Raw genomic sequence first — 18,744 nt, forward strand, 5'->3', positions numbered from 1 at the left:
GTTGACTTATGGGGTATTGTTTTAAAGATCAATTCTTTAAAGGTAAAAATCTTTTTTATATAATTTTAATTTTTTTTTTATCTCTGGGAATAGAGATCTTCTCTTGGCGGTACTGCATTACATTTTAATTTCTGTATGAACTTTCGATGAAATTACAGTTATTTTAACATTTGTTTATTTCAGTTTGGAGGTTTTTGTATTATATTAATTTCAATTTTTTTATATCTTAATAGTTTTATGTGTTATAATGAAAAAGAGTTTTTTCTTTATAGTTTGTAAGAGAATTTTAGTTTTCAGATAAAGGTGGTTTTTTTTGTTTTTTTTGGGGGGGGGGGAGTTCATTTCTCCTTTATTGACTTTCATGATTTTATGTTGCTTTTTGAAATGCTTGTATTTTGTTTTCCTTTTACTTGAGAGAGGATTGAAGTATAGAAAGGGTTAACACCTGACCTGCCAGTAACTTCTGGTGGAAATTGTGGTTGGGTTGTATTAGAATTGGTTTTAATGATAGTTTTGGGGGGGTTTTGTGTTTAATTTTGGTTGTAGGGTTATTTTTTATGGGTTGTAGGTTGTAGGGGTTTGTGTTTTAGTTGTTTTGGGGGGAGGGGACTTGGTGGTAAGATTTTAATAGCTGTGCCTGGCTTTGTTCTGGTTGGGGTTTTGTAGCCTCTTTTGTTTTCCTGTTTGGGAGTTGTTGGGGTTTGCTTTGGTTAGAGTGGGGATGATGGGGAGGGGGGCAGCCTGGGGAGGAGGGAGGGGGCTCAGCCCATGGCAGGGCTGCTTGGTTTGGTTTGGTTTGGTTTAGTTTGGTTTGGTTTGGTTTGGTTTGGTTTGGATTGGTTGAAATGGAGGCTGGGGCTCGCTGCTTCTTTGTTGACTGGAAAAGAAAGAGGAGGTTCCAGGGCTTTTTCATCTTTAACATTTGTGTTTCACAGAGGCATGTTCAGTATCTTAGTGGTTTAACAGATTGTCAGTTTGACAAAAAGTTTTGTATTACTTTTTAAAATTCTTCTCATGTCAAACAATGACAGATATTCAGTCAACAAAAAAGACTTCTCAAAGTGTTGACTTCGCCCATTCAACCTCACAAACTCTAAGTCTGTTCAATTTTAAGTTAATCAAAATTTGCAGGAGCACAGAAACTGAAGAAAAAGACATAGAAAGCAAGAAAGACAAAAAAGATACAGAGAAGCACACACAGCTACCAACTCCTGCATTCCAGCAGTGTTTAGATGGAAAATCCAAGAGGAGGTAGGGCCAAGATTTGTGCTTGCCTTGTGGTCAGCCTTCAGTACCCCTTGGTCTCCCTGCGCCCTTCCCCCAGATGGGACTTGGGCTCATTTGGTCCCTCAGGAGCTGGGCTGGGGCTGCAGAGGTGGCTGTGGAGCATTGCCTGTGCTGTGCCAGGGACTGGCAGCCACTGCTGGGCTGGGATAGAGGCTCTGGGGGCATTGGGGCTACGGGGCAGGGCAAGGCTGGACCTTCCTTTTCATCCCCCACACATGAAATGTTTTGAGCCAACAGTCTCTTCCAGTCTCTCACAAAAGGCAATGTTGGAGGTGAAATCCCATTTCTGGCCATGGGTGCCTGGAGGAGAAGGACAGATCTTTTCCATAGGAAGGAAATAACAGAGCCCCAGTGTTTCAGCAGCAGACAAGAAGAGACCCTCAACATGCCATGGTCATCTGGACCAGTAAGGGGGTCCAGGAGGCCAAACCAGCCAGACCTGTTCCACGTTCCCCTAGTTTTATGGCGCCCTATAGTGTCACAATGACATCTTGGTTCCATGAGGCCTTGCAGTGTCACAATGGTCTCTGTTGTGCCCCAGGCCCCACAATGTCATGCAGCTCCTCTGTTACTTGAGGCCTGCAATGTCACAATGGACCTTTGGACTCTGGAGTTTTGCAGTGTTACAATGATCTCCTTTGGCTCCACAGTGTCACAAAGGACCATTGATGACACGAGGCCCTGCAATGTCACAATGGCCCTTTGGTTCCATGCAGCCCTGCAGTGTCACAAAGGCCTCTTGGTTTCATGAGGCCCCACAGTATCACAATGGTCCTCTTGGTTCTGTGGGGACCTCCAGGGTAACAATGGTCTCACAGGTTCCATGAGGCCTCACAGTGTTAAAATGCTTTGTTTGTTCCATGGGGCCTCATAGTATCACAACGGTCTCCATGATTCAATGGTGCCCCTCTGTGTCACAATGGCCCCTTGGTTCCATGAGGCTGTGATGTATCGTAATAGTCTGTCCATGGTTCCATGAGGCCTTGCAATGTCACAATGGATGTTTGGCTCCATGGGGTCTCACAGTGTCACAATGGTCCCTTGGTTCCCTGACACCCCAAAGTGTCACAATGGTCTCCACGGTCCTTTGCAGCTCATCCCAAACACTGTTTGCTCCAGGCACTGCTGCTGCCCAACCAGCTCCTGGTTCCTTTAGGAGCAGCCCTGGGAACTGTTTTTGTTGCCTCAGTGGCACAACATCGCTGTTCTCACACTGCCAAAGAAAGCTGTTGGTGCCAAGTGCGGCCAGGATGAGCCATTGCTGGGACTGAAGCCCCTCTCTTGGGGCCCTGCAAACAGCGCTCCAAAAGGAGCCCTTGGAGCTCTCCTGGGCCAGCGACTCCCTCTGAGTGGGGCCTCTCCCAGCCAGGAACTCTCCCGTTTGCTGCACTCGGGGATCCTGAACAACGATGGAGCCTGGGCTGATCCCCCCACTCCTCCAGGCTCAACTCTTTGCCCTTTGCTGGGGAGATGCCAAAGGATCCTCAGGGAGCATTTCCTGCCCTCAGGGGAATTTATCACAGGTGCCTTGCACTGACTCTTTGTGTCTGTGTGCACACAGGAGTGCCTGTGCTGGGGAAATGTGACAGAAATGCTGCTCTCTGAGGGGTTGGAGTGCCTTGGATAGCTGAGTCAGTCAGGCTTTTAGGTAAGTTAAATCACACAGTCTACGTGAAGATAAATTCTGCTAAGAGTTGTTCTTAGTTGCTGAGTTGTTACCTTTAATATAAGTTATAAATTAAGTATTGTAAAGTGTTATTCCTCTCTTAAATTGCAAAGTCATAGGTTTAAGTTAGGTTAAATGCTGTTACGCTCTGCTCTTTTGCTAAATTGTCAGGTTGAAAGTATCAGTTAAGGTTAAGGTATCAGTTAAGTCCTGTTACGTTTGAACTCTGTTAAGCTTTTAGGTCGTATTACTTGGATCCTTGCCCTCACTGTCCTTTTGTCACACACACACACACACACACACACAGGAACCGTTCTGGGTTAATTTCTGGTTTGATTGCCTTGATTCTGTTTGGCTTTGTTGTTGCTTTGTTTCCTTGGTGTGCCTGAAGTGCCCAGTCGGGAGTAGAGTGACTCTTGCCAAGGAACTTTGTGCTGCTGTCCCTTAATATTAAATCGGGTTTTTGATGCTCCCTTGCTGGGGATTTTTTCAGTGCTCTCAAGGCCTCATTCGTAACAGGGTGAAGCAGCCCTGGCCCAGGCTCTGGCCCTGGGGGACACGGGGACGCTGCCGGGGGGTCCCTGTCCCCCTGTCCCATCCCCAGGGCCCTGTCCCCCCAACCCCGTGTCAGGCTCTGGGGTCGACCTCGTGGAACATCCTCTGGGGGAGGCTGCGGGGCCAGGGGCGGGGGACCATGGGGGACAGGGGACTCTGCTATGCACAAGCGGGCTTGGACTGCTCTGGGGGGAACTGTGAGGGGGGCCGGGGCAGAGTGACCTCCCCAGGGACCTCACACAGCCCCTGTGATGTCACACGGCCTCCTGTGATGTCACAGAGCCTACTCTGAGATGTCATCCTGTGATGTCATGCAGGGGCTCTGTGATGTTGCAGAAGACTCTGTGATGTCACAAAGTCACACTGCAACATCACAGTCTTTTCTGTGAAGTCACAGCCAGCTCTGTGATGTTGCTCAGTCACTGTGTGATGTCACAACCCACTCTCTGAAGCCACGGAGCCACCCTCTATGATGGCAGAGTTTGCTCTATGGTGTCACACCCTACTCTCTGACACCAGAGTCAGCTCTGTGATGTAAGAATCCCTTCAATGATGTCACAAAACCCTCTCTGTGACTTCATACTGCCACTCCGTAATGTCACAGAAGACTTTGACATCACAGCCTGCTCTGTGATGTCATCCAGCCATGCCATGATGTCACAGACTGTCTGAGATGTCCCACAATCCTCTCTATGATGCTGTAGCTGCTCAATGACCTCTCACAACAAACTCTGTAATGTCATAGCCCAATCTGTGACCTCACACAACCCATTCTGTGCAGTCACACATTCCCTTGCTGACATCCCAGCTGCTCTGTGCATCTATGACACAGCCACAGAGGTGCTGCTGTGACACAGCCCCCTCGGGGCCATCCCACAGGCCCTGCCAGTGCTGAGCCCCTGTGAGCTCTGTCTGTGCCCTGCTGGTGTCCCTGAGGGGCCCTGGCAGTGCCCCAGCCCTGCTGGGCTGTGCACAGGAGCTGCTCCTGGCCAGAGCTGTCTCTCTGCAGCGCTGCCCTTGCCAGGAGCTGCCTCTGGGCCAGGAGCCCGGCCCAGCTCAGCAGCACAGACACGGCACAAGGACTTCAATGACCCTCTGGGGCTTTGGTGCTCTTTGCATCAGACTCAGTGCCTCAGTGTGTGCTCAAAGAAATTCTCAAGAACTCAAAATCAGATTCAAAGTCCAAATTCTCTTTAAATGGGACCCACTGAGGGACACAACTCATGTGAAAATGTCCCCTAGTTCCGGGTAGAGCAGAACAGTGAAGGCAGTGATGACAGGTGAGGACAAGCAAGGCGAAGGTGTCTCTGATGCTGAGCAAACCTGCGCCTCTGTCGCTGCAGGCTGTCGGCATCCCCCGGCTGCCCCACCTGGCTGGGCCCTTCCTTTGCTGACAGCTCTGCCTCTGCCTGCCCACACAAAGCCTTGGGCTGCTCCAGGCTCCTGCTGGGGACGTGCTGCACCACAGCCCTGCCCTGGCAGGGAAATTCCTTTATCCTGGTGTCCAGTCTGGGTTTCCTCTGGTGCCTTTGGAAATAATTCTTTCTTTCTCTATCTGTTTTCTACTATGTGAAAAGGATCCACCATCTCTGAAACCACCCTTCAATCCCTTCCAGGGCTCTCCTCTGCTGTCCTCACTCCCCACACCACTGAGCACAGGGCTCCCATGTCCCTATCAATTGTCAAGTGCTTGAGGCCAGGAGCACCTGGACAAGAGGGACAGTTCTTTTCTATAGGAAGGAAACCACAGAACCCCAGGGTTTGAAAGCAGACGAGAAGCAGTCACCAGAAGCCAAGGCCAGCCAGACCTGTCTGTCCTGGCAGTTTTTGTCCTACAGTAACCCTTAGATATTCAGGCAGTTTTGGGGGTGGAATTCCATTCCAACCATGGGTTCCTGGACTGGAATGACAGTTCTCCATGGGAAGGAAAGGGCAGAGCCCCAGTGTTTCAATGGCTGATTAGAGGCAGCCCCAAGGAGACCAAGGCCAGCCAGACCTGTGGTCAGGGAAGAATCCTTGGAAAGACAGAATCTGGGGGGCCAAAGCCCACTTTTGTCTACGGGCATCAGGACAAGAAGAACAGTTCTTTTCTACAGAAAGAAAAGTACAGAGCCTCAGTGTTTCAAAGGCAGATGAGAGCTGGCTCTCAGGAAACCAAGAGAACCTGGACAGACCTGGCAGCTTTTCTCTGGGAGCTATCCTTGGATATAAGGAATTTTGGAGGCTGATTCTCAATTTTGGCCATGGATGCCTGGACTTGAGAGATGTTTTTTTCAATGAGAAGAAAAGCACAGGCCTCCAGGTGTTTTGAAAGCAGATGAGAGGTGGTCCCCAAGAGGCCAAGGCCAGCACAGAGTGGGTTGTGTGAGGTCACAGGTAGGGCTATGAGAGCACAGAGTTTGTTGTGTGAGGTCAATGAGCAGCTACAGCATCACAGAGGGGATTCTGTGACATCACAAAGCAGGCTGTGACATCATGGCATGGCTGGATGGCATCATAGAGCAGGCTGTGAGGTGAAAGTGTGTGCTGTGCCATTACAGAGTAGCAGTATGACATCACAGAGAGGGGTTTGTGACATCACTGAGGGTGTTGTGACATCATACAGCTGTCTGTGACATCATAGGGTAGAATGAGCGGCCACAGAGCAGATCCTGCCATCATAGAGGCTGGCTCTATGACATCAGAGAGTGGGTTGTGACATCACTGGGTGGCTATGTAACATCATAGGACAGGCTGTGACATCACATAGTGACTTTCTGACACCACAGAATCTTCTGTGAAATCACAGTGCAGGTGCATGACATTCCAAGGTGACATCCCAGAGCTGGCACTGTGACATCACAAAGGTGCTGCGTGATGTCTCAGAGCCGGCAGTGACATAACAGATGACTGTGTGACATTGCAAAAGGGCTGTGTGACATCACAGGGGCTGTGTGACATCACAGATGGCTGTGTGAGGTCAGTGGGGAGGTCACTCTGCCCTGGCCCCCCTCACAATTCCCCCCAGAGCACTCCAACCCTGCTCATGCACAGCAGGGTCCCCTGTCCCCCCGGGTCCCCCCGGGTCCCCCGGCCCCGCAGCCTCCCCCAGAGGATGTTCCACGAGATCGACCCCAGAGCCTGACACGGAGATGGGGGGCCGGGGCCCTGGGGGTGGCACAGGGGGACAGGGACCCCCCGGCAGCATCCCCATGTCCCCCAGGGCCAGAGCTTGGGCCAGGGCTCCTTCACACTGCTACCAACAAGGCCTTGAGAGCACTGAAAAATCCCCAGCAAGGGATCAGCAAACACCAGATTCAATATTAAGGGACAGCAGCACAAAGTTCCTTTACAAGAGTCACTCTGCTCCTGACTGGACAGTTCAGGCACTCCAAGGAAATAAGGCAACAACGAAACCAAATCAAATCCTGTCAATCAAACCAGAAATCAGCTAAGAACTCTTCCTGGGTATGTGTGAGACACAAGGACAGTGAGGGCAAAGATAAAAGGAATATGAGCCAAAAGCTTAACAGAGCTCAAACCTAACAGGACTTTACTTATACCTTAACTTTAACTGGTACCTTCAACTCCCCAATTTAGCAAAAGAGCAGCACTTAACACTATTTAACCTTACGTAAAACCTATGAGTTATAAATTTAACAGAGGAATTACACTTAACAATCCTTAACTTAGCTAATAAATTAAATTTAACAACTTGGAAAAAGAACAACTCTTAGCAGCATTTAACTTTGTTTAGACCTCGTGACTTATACTTACTTACTGATAACTGGATATCTGACTGACTCAGCTATCCAAGGTACTCCAACCCCTTTAGAGAGCAGCATTTTTGCCACATTTCCCCAGCACAGGCACTCCTGTGTGCACACAGACACAAAAAGTCAGTACAAGGCACCTGTGAGAAATTCCCCTGAGGGCAGGAAATGCTCCCTGTGGATGCTTTGGCATCTCCCCAGCGGGTGGAGGGTTAAACCTGGAGGAGTGGATGGATCAGCCCAGGCTCTGTGGTTATTCAGGATCCCTGAGTGCAGCAAACGGGAGAGTTCCCGGCTGGGAGAGGCCCCACTCAGAGGGAGTCGCTGGCCCAGGAGAGCTCCAAGGGCTCCTTTTGGAGCGCTGTGTGCAGGGCCCCAAGAGAGGGGCTTCAGTCCCAGCAATGGCTCATCCTGCCTGCACTTGGCACCAACAGCTTTCTTTGGCAGTGTGAGAACAGGGATGTTTTGCCATGGAGGGAACAGAAACAGTTCCCAGGGCTGCTCCTACAGAAACCAGGAGCTGGTTGGGCAGCAGCAGTGGCTGGAGCAGTGTTTGTGATGAGCTGCAGAGGAGCTGAGCCCAGGGGCTGTTGGCCAAGGCCGAGGCCCAAGGAGCATTTCTCAGCTGGCAGGATGGCCTGAGAAGGGGAGGGGGCAATGCAGCAGTACAAGGCCCATGGAACCAAGGGGTCATTGTGACACTGTGGGGCCTCATGAGACCAAGGGAGCAGTGTGACTCTGTGGGGCCTCATAAAATCATGGAGAGCACTGTGACATGGCTGGACCTCATGGAACCAAAGGGATTGTACTGACACTGTGTGACTCCATGGAATGTAGGGATCATTGTGGCACTGAGAGGTCCGATCAAAACAAGGGTCCATTGTGGCACCATGGGGCCTCCTGGAACTGTGGAGACCATTGTGACTCTCTGGGGTGTGATGAAACCAAGGGGCCATTGTGACACTTTGAGGCCCCATGAAGCCAAAGGTCCATTTTGACATTGTAAGGCCTTGGGGAATCATGGAGAGACCATGAAGACACTTCATAACCTCACGGAACTAAGGGGCCATTTTGACACTGAGGGAACTCCTGAAATCATGGAGACCCTTGTGACACTATGAGGCCCCATGGATAAGCAAAGCATTGTGACACTGTGAGGCCTCATTGCACCAGTGAGACCATTGTGACCATAGGGGGTCGCCACAGAACCAAGAGGACCATTGTGATACTGTGGGGCCTCGTGAAAGCAAGAGGCCTTTGTGACACCGCAGGGCTGCATGCAACCAAAGGTCCATTGTGACATTGTGGAGCCTTGTGTCATCAGTGGTCTATTGTGACACTGGCCAACCAAAGGAGACCATTGTGACACTGCAGGGCTGCATAGAACCTAGGGGCCATGGTGACATTGTAGACCTCCATTGAACCAAGGGTTCATTGTGACATAGCAGGACTGTGTGGAACCAAAGCTCCAGGGTGACACAGAGGGGCCTCCTTATAGTAAACCCTATGGACCTGGGTAAGGCTCCATGGAGGACTGAACAATAGGAACTGCTGAGACAGCAACATATGTTCCTGTCTCTCTGATCTCCGCCCCATAGCTTATCTCTGTAACCCTATAGGCTATGTTACCTAAACCCTAACTATTGGTCAAGTTTGGATCCCCCTTAACCCAATGAAAGGGGCCTACTTTAGCCCATTTGACAGAAGAACAGCTGTCGCTGGGACCCTTCACAGACTCCCCCAATAAAGCCATCACTGTGGAACACCAGGACCTCCTTCTCCTCTCTCGCCTACAGCTGCCCTCAGCCAAGGGCAACCTACCTAGCAAGCAAGAGCTGAGATCCTAAGAGAGCTTGCAACCACAAAAGAGCTGGTAATCACCAAGCTTGCTAAGGGGGTTAGCCCGCAGCATCAGCCTCGGGCTAGCCTAGCTTTAGGGCACCCTGTCTCCCTGAGGACTGGGCTCCCGGGCTATCTTGCACTGCTTGATAATAAGGCCAGAATAGAGGCTTTATTATATCTCCTATCATCAATGGCCCATTGTGACAGTGTGGAGCCAAAGGAGACCATTGTGACACAGCAAAGCCCCAGGGTCCAAAGGTCCATTGTGCCATTGCAGGGCTCATGGAACAGAGGAGTGACATGACATTGTGGGGCCTGGGGAACCACGGAGATCATTGTGACACAGCAAGGCCTCATGGAATCATTGGGACCATTGTGACACTGCAGAGCCTTCTGGAACCTAGGGGCCAGTGTGACACTGTGGGACCCCATCAACCCAAGGGTCCATTGTGACACTGCATGACTTTGCCCTTGTGACACGGCTGGACCCCATAGAAACAAGTTGTCATCATGGCACTGTGGGGCCTCATGGATCCTAGGCAGCATTGTGACAATATGGGGCCCCACAAAACTAAGGGAACATGAAGCAGGTCTGGCTGGTTTGGCCTCCCAGGGGCTGCCTGATAAATCACCTTGGCATGTTGAGGGTCTCATCTCATCTCCTATTCAAATGATGGGGCTCCGTGCCTTCCTTCCCAATTGAAAAGAGCTCTCCTTCTCCTCCAGGCACCTGTGGACAGAACCGCAATTTCACCTCCAAATTTCCTTATACCCAGGGATTGTTCACATAGGAATACTGCCAGGACAAGTCTGTCTTGCAGTGGTTTTACAAAGGTCACCTCCCATCTATCCCCAAAACACTAGAGAGGCTCCATGCTCTCCTTCCTATGGGAAAACACCATCCTGCTTCTCCGGGCGCCCATGGTCGAGATTGGATTTCTACCTCCAAAATTCCCTAAATTCAAAGACTGCTCCCAGACAAAATCTGCCATACCTCACAAATCTAGCTGGCCTTGGCCTAGTGAGGCTCTCACCTGCCTTCCAAACACTGGGGCTCTGTGCTTTCCTTCCTCTGGAAAAGAACTGTCCTTCTCAGCCAGGTGCCCAAGACCAGAATTGGGATTTCACCTCCAACATTGCCTGTTGTGTCAGACTGGAGGAGATTGTTGGCTGGAAACATTTTGTGTGTGAGAGAGAAAGGGGCAGGTCCAGCCTTGCCCTGCCCTGGAACCCCAGCTCTGCACTGCCCTGGAACCCCAATCCCCCCAGAGCCTCTATCCCAGCCCAGCAGTGGCTGCCAGTCCCTGGTACAGCACAGGCAATGCCCCACAGCCACCTCTGCAGCCCCAGCCCAGCTCCTGAGGGACCAAATTACACCAAGTCCCACCTGGGGGAGGGGCCCAGGGAGACCAAGGGGTATTTAAGGCTAACAACAAGGCAAGCACATTTGTGAACCCTATCTCCTCTTGGAATTTCCATTTGAACACTGCTAGAATCCAGGAGTTAATAGCTCTGTGTGTGCTTCTCTAAATCTTTTTTGTCTTTCTCTCTTTCTGTGTCTATTTCTGTTTTAGTCATCTTGCAAATTTTTTTTAACATAAAATTGAACAGGCATAGAGTTTCTGAAGTTGAATGGGTCAAGTTAAAGCGTTGATAACTGTTTTTTGTTGATTGAATGTCATAGAAAACCTTTTGCCAAAGTTTCTCTGATTTTCTAAAATTCCCAGTAAAGATTGGTTTGCTGTTTTGAGCTCCTGAGAATCTCTTGTTGGTATTTCTCTAGTGCATCCAACTCAGAGGAAGGAAACAATTGTTATTCCTTTTAAATGTCTCCTTGAGAGAATTGTTTGGGGGTTGGGGGTCAGGGCTTGTGTGTCCTGCTTGGCCCAGCCCAGGCAGGGCTTTCCCAGCCACATTCCACACTCCATTGCCCAGCTGGAGCCGCTGGTGCCTCTGAGTTGTGCTGCCCCAGCCCCAGGGACGCTCTCCTTGTCTGCCCATTCCCTCACGGTCTCTGGGCAGGGATGGCCTCAGTGGGGGCTGCTGACATCCTCAGCACCTTGGAGGCTGCTGCTGAATTTTCCTGCTGCAGAGGCTTGTTCAGCCTTCAGCTCTTCAGTGCAGGAATTCAGTGTCCTGGGCTCATTAACATTCAGAAAAACTGAACAAGCCAAGCCTCTGGGGATAATTTGATTTTAATTTTCAAATCCTTTGTGGTTTAGTAGATGTCAGTAATGTATTCAAAGTGAATACATTATATTTAAAAAGACAGCGAAAAGAGATGGTTTTAGGTCAAGTTTAGTTTAGTTTCCTGTTAATTTATTGATATATGCAATCTCCAATGGACGCTGAATCCAAGTACCTCCTAATGCAGTTTGAATAGATATGAAAATCAAGACCCTTCATGGCTGACAATCAATCAGACTCTGTCCCTACCCCCACCCCACCATTTCCCCCATCCAAGCCCTGGCACTCAGAGCAGCCCTGTGCAAATCTGAGCTCCCTCCAGCCCAGGCTGCACCTGCAGCTTTCAGCTCCTTGGCTCCAACTCCCACCTGCTTTCCTTGGAGAAGGAGCTGCCTGAGACACAGAGGGATGTTCATTTCTTGTCAGCCAACAAAAGCAAGGGAAGGCACAGCTCCATCAAATGCAAAAGTCATTCCTCTGCTGGATATTAAATCCACTTTGCACAGCAGACAGTCTCAGAGACATGGAAAACACCTTCTGTGCCCAGCACAGATCCCAAGGTCCCCCCCAAACCCTCCCTGCCCCAATTCTGCCCACATTTGCTCTTTGCACACATGAGTCACATGCTGAAGTCAGGAGCTCCCTCCATGCCCAGAGGGAGGAAAACAGAGAAAGGGGATGAAGAGCTCTCCTGTGCAGAGCCAAGGTGCAAGTGCAGCCCCTGCAGTGGGAACCACAACTCATCAGGTTTGTGTCCTTTGGGCTTAGGGGCTGGTGACACTCAGAGGCACAGAAAGGTTTCTTGCCAACAAACACAAGTTGAACATTTGAACAGTTTAATAACCATCACAGCTCTTCCCTCAGCTCTCTTGAGATTTCCCAGTGCCATCTAACATGTCCCCCATCGCCAAGGGATTTCCAGACAGGAACAGTTTTGGACAAGAACATATGAAAAGGTAATTCTGTGATATAAACACAATTAAAATATTGATTAATTATATATTAATTTTAACTTCAGAAAGATTGGGCACCTTCCTGCAGCTGAAAGGATGAAACCAGTTAGTTGAGAGGCACTTGAATGACCAGAGAGCACCTGAAGGAGGAAATCTGAGAGCAGTAGGAAGTACATGGATCCAGTTCCTCTAAATGAAGAGATGTCCTTCAACATGGCCATTTAAACAAGAGAGCTGCAAACACTTGAAGGAGGAGGGAGAGGAAATAATAAAGAGAATATTGGTGACACAAGTAGAAGGCAAGATCAGTATTTTTCTTTCTGCCTTCAGTACAACTCCAGATAAATTCTGTTCATTGTGGGAAAATGTTGCCATTTCTTAAAAGTACTCAAATGACCCAGATAATAAAGATTTGCTTGTATATTATGAAACTAAGAGGTAATAAAACCTGTGCCCCTATCCAGGCAGACATCAGCTGTGTGCCCATGAACAGGCAATGCCACTTGTGCCTTGAGCTGCCCAGCTGGGATTGGATCTCTCTGAGAGCACCTGAGGGAGAGCAGAGCACCTTGCAGGCTGCAGGTCCCTGACCGACCCGCAGGGCTCCTGTCCCATCAACATCTGCTCTGCTCCAGTCTGAAACAGGGCCCAGCATGGTGCCAGGATCATCAGAGAGCTGAGGTGTGCGCTGGAATTCAATGCCCAACCTTGCTCATTCTGTGATTCTCTGAAACCAGCCATGGAGCAGTTGTGAGATCGAGGAGACAATGGAATCAAGGGGCCATTGCTCCATTGAAAGGACTCTGGGAACTCAGGGAACAATTGTGACACTGTTGTGCCCCGAGGAACCAAGTGCCCCAGGTGACACAGCAGGATCTTTTGTCACCAGGGCTCCATTGTGACACTACAGTACCAAGGAATTCCTTGTGGCACTCTGAGGCCCCATGGAACCAAGGGGCCAGTGCTGCTCCTCAGGGACTCTTGGAATGAAGGAAACATGTTTGACACCGTGGTGGCCCTTGGGACCAAGAGGCCATTGTGACATGGTGGAACCAAGGAGAGCATTGCTGCACTCAGACACCTCATGGAACCAAGGATCCATTGTGACACTGCAGGGCCTTGGGGGACCATGGTGCCACTGTAACACTGCAGGGCCCAAGGATCCAAGGGACTTTGGGAAACTCAGAGCTCCCATGGAACCAAAGGGACATTGTGACACTGGGAGGCCTCATGGAATCATGGAGACCATCGTGACACTCTGGGGCCTCATGGAACCGTGGTGACACCAAGTTGTCTGGGAGTGTGGATCTGCTCGAGGGTAGGAGGGCTCTGCACAGGGCCCTGGACAGGATGGATGCAGGGCCCATATCCAACAAGGTGAAGTTTAACAATTCCAAGTCCCAGGACCTGCACTTTGGCCACAACAACCCCTGCAGCACTACAGGCTGGGGACAGAGTGGCTGGAGAGCAGCCAGGCAGAAAGGGACCTGCGGGGACTGATGGACAGCGGGCTGGACATGAGCCAGCAGTGTGCCCAGGTGGGCAAGAAGGCCAATGGCTCCTGGCCTGGATCAGGAATGGTGTGGCCAGCAGGAGCAGGACAGGGATTCTTCCCCTGTGCTCAGCACTGCTTGGGCAGCACCTCGAGTGCTGTTTGCAGATCTGGGCCCCCAATTTAGGAAGGACATGGAGGGGTCGGAATGTGTCCAGAGAAGAGCAACAAGGCAGGGGAAGGAGCACAAAAGTTTTGAGGAGCAGCTGAGGGAGCTGAGGTTGTTTATCCTGGAGGAGGCTCAGGGGAGACAAGGCAGTGTCAGGGCACAGGTTGGACTTGATGATCTCCATGGCCTGTTCCAACCTTGCTGATTCTGGGATTCTCTGAAGCCACCCTTGGAGCAGTCACAGGATGAGCCCTGGGCCTCCTCTTCAGGAACTCCAGCAGCCCAGGTCCCTCAGCTTCTCCTGCCAGCCCCAAAGCCCATCCTGTCAGTCCTGCAGAGCCTCTGCAGCTCCTCCTCACTGCCCAGAACAGGGAGCCCCAGAGCCAGACACAGCAGCCCAGATGTGCCCCCCTGGCCTGGGGTGCCTCTGGCAAGGGAGCAGCACCAGGCACTGCAGGAGCCTGCAGACAATTCCTGTAAAACTTGTAGGATGATCCTGCTCCCCAGGGGATGTTCCCATGGGGCCAAGTAAGGAACTGCAATGGGGAGTGGGGCCAGAGAGGAAAGGGCAAACAGGGATGGGCTGTTTGCAGGGCAGGGAACAGGGGTGGGCAATAGGAAGAAATTTGGACAAGGGAAGAGTAAAGAAAGCAAAGGTGGCACCAAGGGAATGCTCAGGGCAGTTTGGGGGTGGCTGCCAGGCAGTCCTGGCTCTGAGCAACAGCATCTGCAGTGACACAGGAAACTCCCAGCTGATGGGAACAAACTTTCTGGCTGACTGCAGAGGCCAGGACAAAGTTGAGTGGTTTCCCTGGTGTCCCCCAGCCCTTGCTGGCCCCAGGGACTGATGGCATTTGTGCTCCCTCAGGTTCATGTCCCCACAGCAACAGCATGGGGGTGCTCCCCCTGCTGTGTGCAATGCAAACAGGGGCTGCTGAGCCAGTGCTGCCGTGTCTGTGCCTGCAAGGATGGGGCACCTGTGTGAGCTGGGGGAGAGGCCAGGGCTGCAGAGGGGGGATGTTGTTGGCAGCTCCATGAGGACGCTCTGGGACGCTGCCCTGGGCTGTGCAGCGCACTGGGGATGGATCAGCCCCTGCTCTGCTGCTCCTTCCCGTCTGCCCCAGGGCCCTTGCAGAGCCCCAGCCATGCTGTTTGCCTCCAGCCTGCCCACGGCCAGCCTGGGCCTGCTCACGGGGCTTTTCTGTGCTGAGCATTGGCCTGGCTGTGTTCTTGAGAGAGCCTGGGCAAGGAGCCTGGAGCCCCCAGGGCCTGGGCTGAGGCGTCAGCGCTGCCCCAGCAGTGCCCATGGCCTGTCCCTGCTGCAGCCCCGGCACTGCCACCCCCAGGGCTGTGCCCGGCCCCGAGAGCGCTCAGGCCCTGCAGCAACACCAGGGCCACCAGGGCAGCGGGGCAGGGCCACGACAGCAGCACTGGCAACACCAAGTGCTGCTGCTGCTGGGCACAGCTGCTGGGCCAGCACTGATCTGCCCCCAGCTCTGCAGACAGACATTGCTGCTGCAGCTCCAGAGAAGGCAACAAAAGGGCATCTCTGCAGAAAACTCTTCTGGGAGATGTCTTAGTTCATTTTAAGCCACTGAGATCGCAGCCCCTCATTAACACAGTCTGTGCCCACAGGGAAGGTGGAGAGAAACTAAATTAATAATGGCACAAAGAATGATATTTTTTCATGGACAAGAATAATAAAAGTATTGCAAAAGAAAAGAACCTCCAAAATGAAACCAACAAGAAGTATCAAAGATGACTTTTATTGCAAGTTTTTTGCAGAAATTGGCCAGCAATTTAATGTTTCTGAAAGCACTCAGTCATCATTGTCCACACTGCAGCCTTGAGCTCCTGGTTCCTCAGGCTGTAGATGAGGGGGTTCACCACTGGAGGAACAACCGAGTACAGAACTGACACGGCCAGATCCAGGGATGGGGAGGAGATGGAGGGGGGCTTCAGGTGAGCAAAGATAACAGTGCTGAGGAACAGAGAGACCACAGCCAGGTGAGGGAGGCAGGTGGAAAAGGCTTTGTGCCGTCCCTGCTCAGAGGGGATCCTCAGCACGGCCCTGAAGATCTGCACATAGGAGAAAACAATGAACACAAAACAACACAATGCTAAACAAGAACTAACAGCAATGAGCCTCAGTTCCCTGAGGCTGGAGTGTGAGCAGGAGAGCTTGAGGATCTGTGGGATTTCACAGAAGAACTGGCCCAGGGCATTGCCATGGCACAGGGGCAGGGAAAATGTATTGGCCGTGTGCACGAGAGCAGTGAGAAAGGCACTGGCCCAGGCAGCTGCTGCCATGTGGGCACAAGCTCTGCTGTCCAGGAGGGTCTCGTAGTGCAGGGGTTTGCAGATGGACACGTAGCGGTCGTAGCACATGATGGTCAGGAGATAAAACTGTGATCCAAGGGAGAAGTAAATCAGAAAGAGTTGTGTGGCACATCCTGTGTAGGAGATGGTCCTGGTGTCCCAGAGGGAATTGTGCATGGCTTTGGGGACAGTGGTGCAGATGGAGCCCAGGTCAGTGAGGGCCAGGTTGAGCAGGAAGAAGAACATGGGCGTGTGCAGGTGGTGGCCGCAGGCTACGGCGCTGATGATGAGGCCGTTGCCCAGGAGGGCAGCCAGGGAGATGCCCAGCAAGAGGCAGAAGTGCAGGAGCTGCAGCTGCCGCGTGTCTGCCAATGCCAGCAGGAGGAAGTGCCTGATGGAGCTGCTGTTGGACATTTGCATTATCTTGGCATGGGAATCTGTAAGAAAAGTAATCATGGAATAGTTGGGTTTGGAGAGGACTTTAAATATCCCAGCACAGCGTGGGGGCACTTTCCCCCCACTGTCTGCCCAGGGCTCTGCTGCCTGGAGCCGTCCCTGCCAGCAGATGCTTCCCTGTGCCCAGGGATGGGCCCTGCCAGTGCTGCCAGAGCCCAGCCCAGCCCTGGGGGCTCAGCTCTGCCCTGCAGACCCCTCCCAGCTCTGGCATTGCCCAGGGGCAGCTCTGGCTCTGCAGGCTCTGATGGCAACACCTGAGGAGTGTGGAAAAGCGACATTGATGCCACCTGTGAGGGGCCCTCTGTTGATCTCTGTAGCTGCCCAGTTTATTCAGATCTAAGAAAAATTTTTAATTTATTTTTCTCAGCCTGAACTGAGAGGTGAATATCTATGGGCAGTTTCCTATCCAGGCAACCCAGAGCAGTAGATTCAAAAAGTAGGTTTTCCCCTTTTATGCAACTCCTGCCTTGCTGTGCTTCCTGTATGATCTATTTGGAAATGTTCTGCAGTTAAATGCCATGCTGGGAGCAGTCCTGAACAATGCAGCATCCTCCCCACACAAGGATAACACTTCCAAGCATTACCAGCTGTCTCCTCCCACCCAGATCATGTCCCCCAGCATGGGAAGCAGCTGCCAGGGCTGGCTGAGAGCTGTCCCTGGCAGGCAGCAGAGTCCCTGCCCCAGCACAGCGCCCTGGGCTGCAGGACCCTGCTCTGCAGGACAGCCCTGGGCACCCCTGGCTGCTCTGCACAAGAGACAATCAGAGAATGTACTCACAGGGTCTGCAGGCATTGGGATGTTCCAGCTTGAGGAGATGGCTCCAGGAGCTGCAGCTGCATTGTCCTGCAGCCAGAGGTTCCTGTGCCAAGGGCTGGCAGTGATTCTGCCCCAGGCACTTGTCAGCCCCTTCCCAGCCCTGACTGATTGAAGCTCTCTGTGCCTCTGTGCTGTGCCCGGGGTGGCTGCAGGCAGTGCCCCAGCCCTGCTGGGCTGGCAGAAGAGCTGCTCATCAAGAGAAATGTGCTTTTGAATCTCTTCTTGGTTACCAGGAGCTGCCTCTGTGCCAGGAGCCCAGCCCAGCTCAGCAGCACAGACACAGCACAAGGACTTTAATGAGCTTTTGGGGCTTTGTGCTCAGGCCCTGAACATCAGTCCCTGAGAGGGAGCTGAAGAAACCTCTCCACAACTCCAAGTCAGAATCCAACTCCAAAGTTTCTTGGACTTTTAATGGGTCCCACTGAGGAGCACAAATGAGAAAGTGTCCCCAGGCCCAAGGCAGAGCAGTGAACTGGAGGCAGTGATGACAGGTGGGGACAAAGAGAAGCCAAGTCTTGGTGCCCTGGGGCACAGCAGGGTCTGTGCCACCAAGGGCTGTGAGGAGACACCTTGTTCTGAGGCCCTGGGGCGTTCTGGCACAGCCCCAGCCAGGCTGGGCACTGTCAGCCCTTTTTCCTGCCCTCAGCATCCTCCCCTAGCCCTCATCCCAGTGGCCTCAAGGATCTGCTGGAAGGAGTCCCTGGGGAGCCTTGCTCAGCAATGGCCCTGGGGGCTCCTTAATGCTCACAGAGTTTTTCAAAGGACTTTGGGTTTGACTTTTGCCTTGGAGTCTCTGAGAGGTTTGTGCAATCATGGCCTCCAATTATCTGCTGTAATTAGTCCCTGGAGAGGATTTGTCAGTAACAACATTCAGTGGGGCTCATTAATGCTTCAAGGTACTTCAGTTTTTTTAAGGTACTTGGTGTTTCCCTTTTGATACAGACTCTAAGAGAGGTTTCTGCAATCATGGCCATAATTATCTGCTTTAACGAGTCCCTTGAGAGCTTTGTACTGACATTTAGTGGGGCTCAATAATACTTTGAGATACTCAAGATTTTTAAGGTACTCTGGATTTTACTTTCCACACTGAGTCTCTGAGAAGTTTTTGTGCCATCCTGGCCTCCACTTCTCTTCTCCAAGGAGTTCATGAGGAGCCTGTGTAGGCGATGGACCTCAGTGGGACACATTCATGATTTGAGATACTTGGGGGTTTTCTTCTCACTTTGACTCCTGGAAAGGTTTGTGCAAT

The 18,744-nt window shown here is 51.7% G+C and overlaps 1 protein-coding gene across 1 annotated transcript; it reads right to left on the reverse strand.

Moving 5' to 3' along the window:
- Positions 1 to 15,703: 15,703 nt before the first annotated feature.
- Positions 15,704 to 16,636, reverse strand: LOC141727828 (olfactory receptor 14A16-like). The gene has a single exon (XM_074534115.1). The coding sequence runs from the start codon at positions 16,634 to 16,636 to the stop codon at positions 15,704 to 15,706; it is 933 nt and encodes a 310-aa protein (XP_074390216.1).
- Positions 16,637 to 18,744: the final 2,108 nt, after the last annotated feature.

Source organism: Zonotrichia albicollis, unplaced genomic scaffold (genome assembly GCF_047830755.1).
Source record: "Zonotrichia albicollis isolate bZonAlb1 unplaced genomic scaffold, bZonAlb1.hap1 Scaffold_254, whole genome shotgun sequence".
NCBI classification, from domain to species: Eukaryota; Metazoa; Chordata; class Aves; order Passeriformes; family Passerellidae; genus Zonotrichia; species Zonotrichia albicollis.

What these genes read in the sequence shown, in the direction of transcription:
- LOC141727828 (XM_074534115.1), bottom strand. Translation starts at nt 16,636, where the DNA reads ATGTCCAACAGCAGCTCCATCAGGCACTTCCTCCTGCTGGCATTGGCA.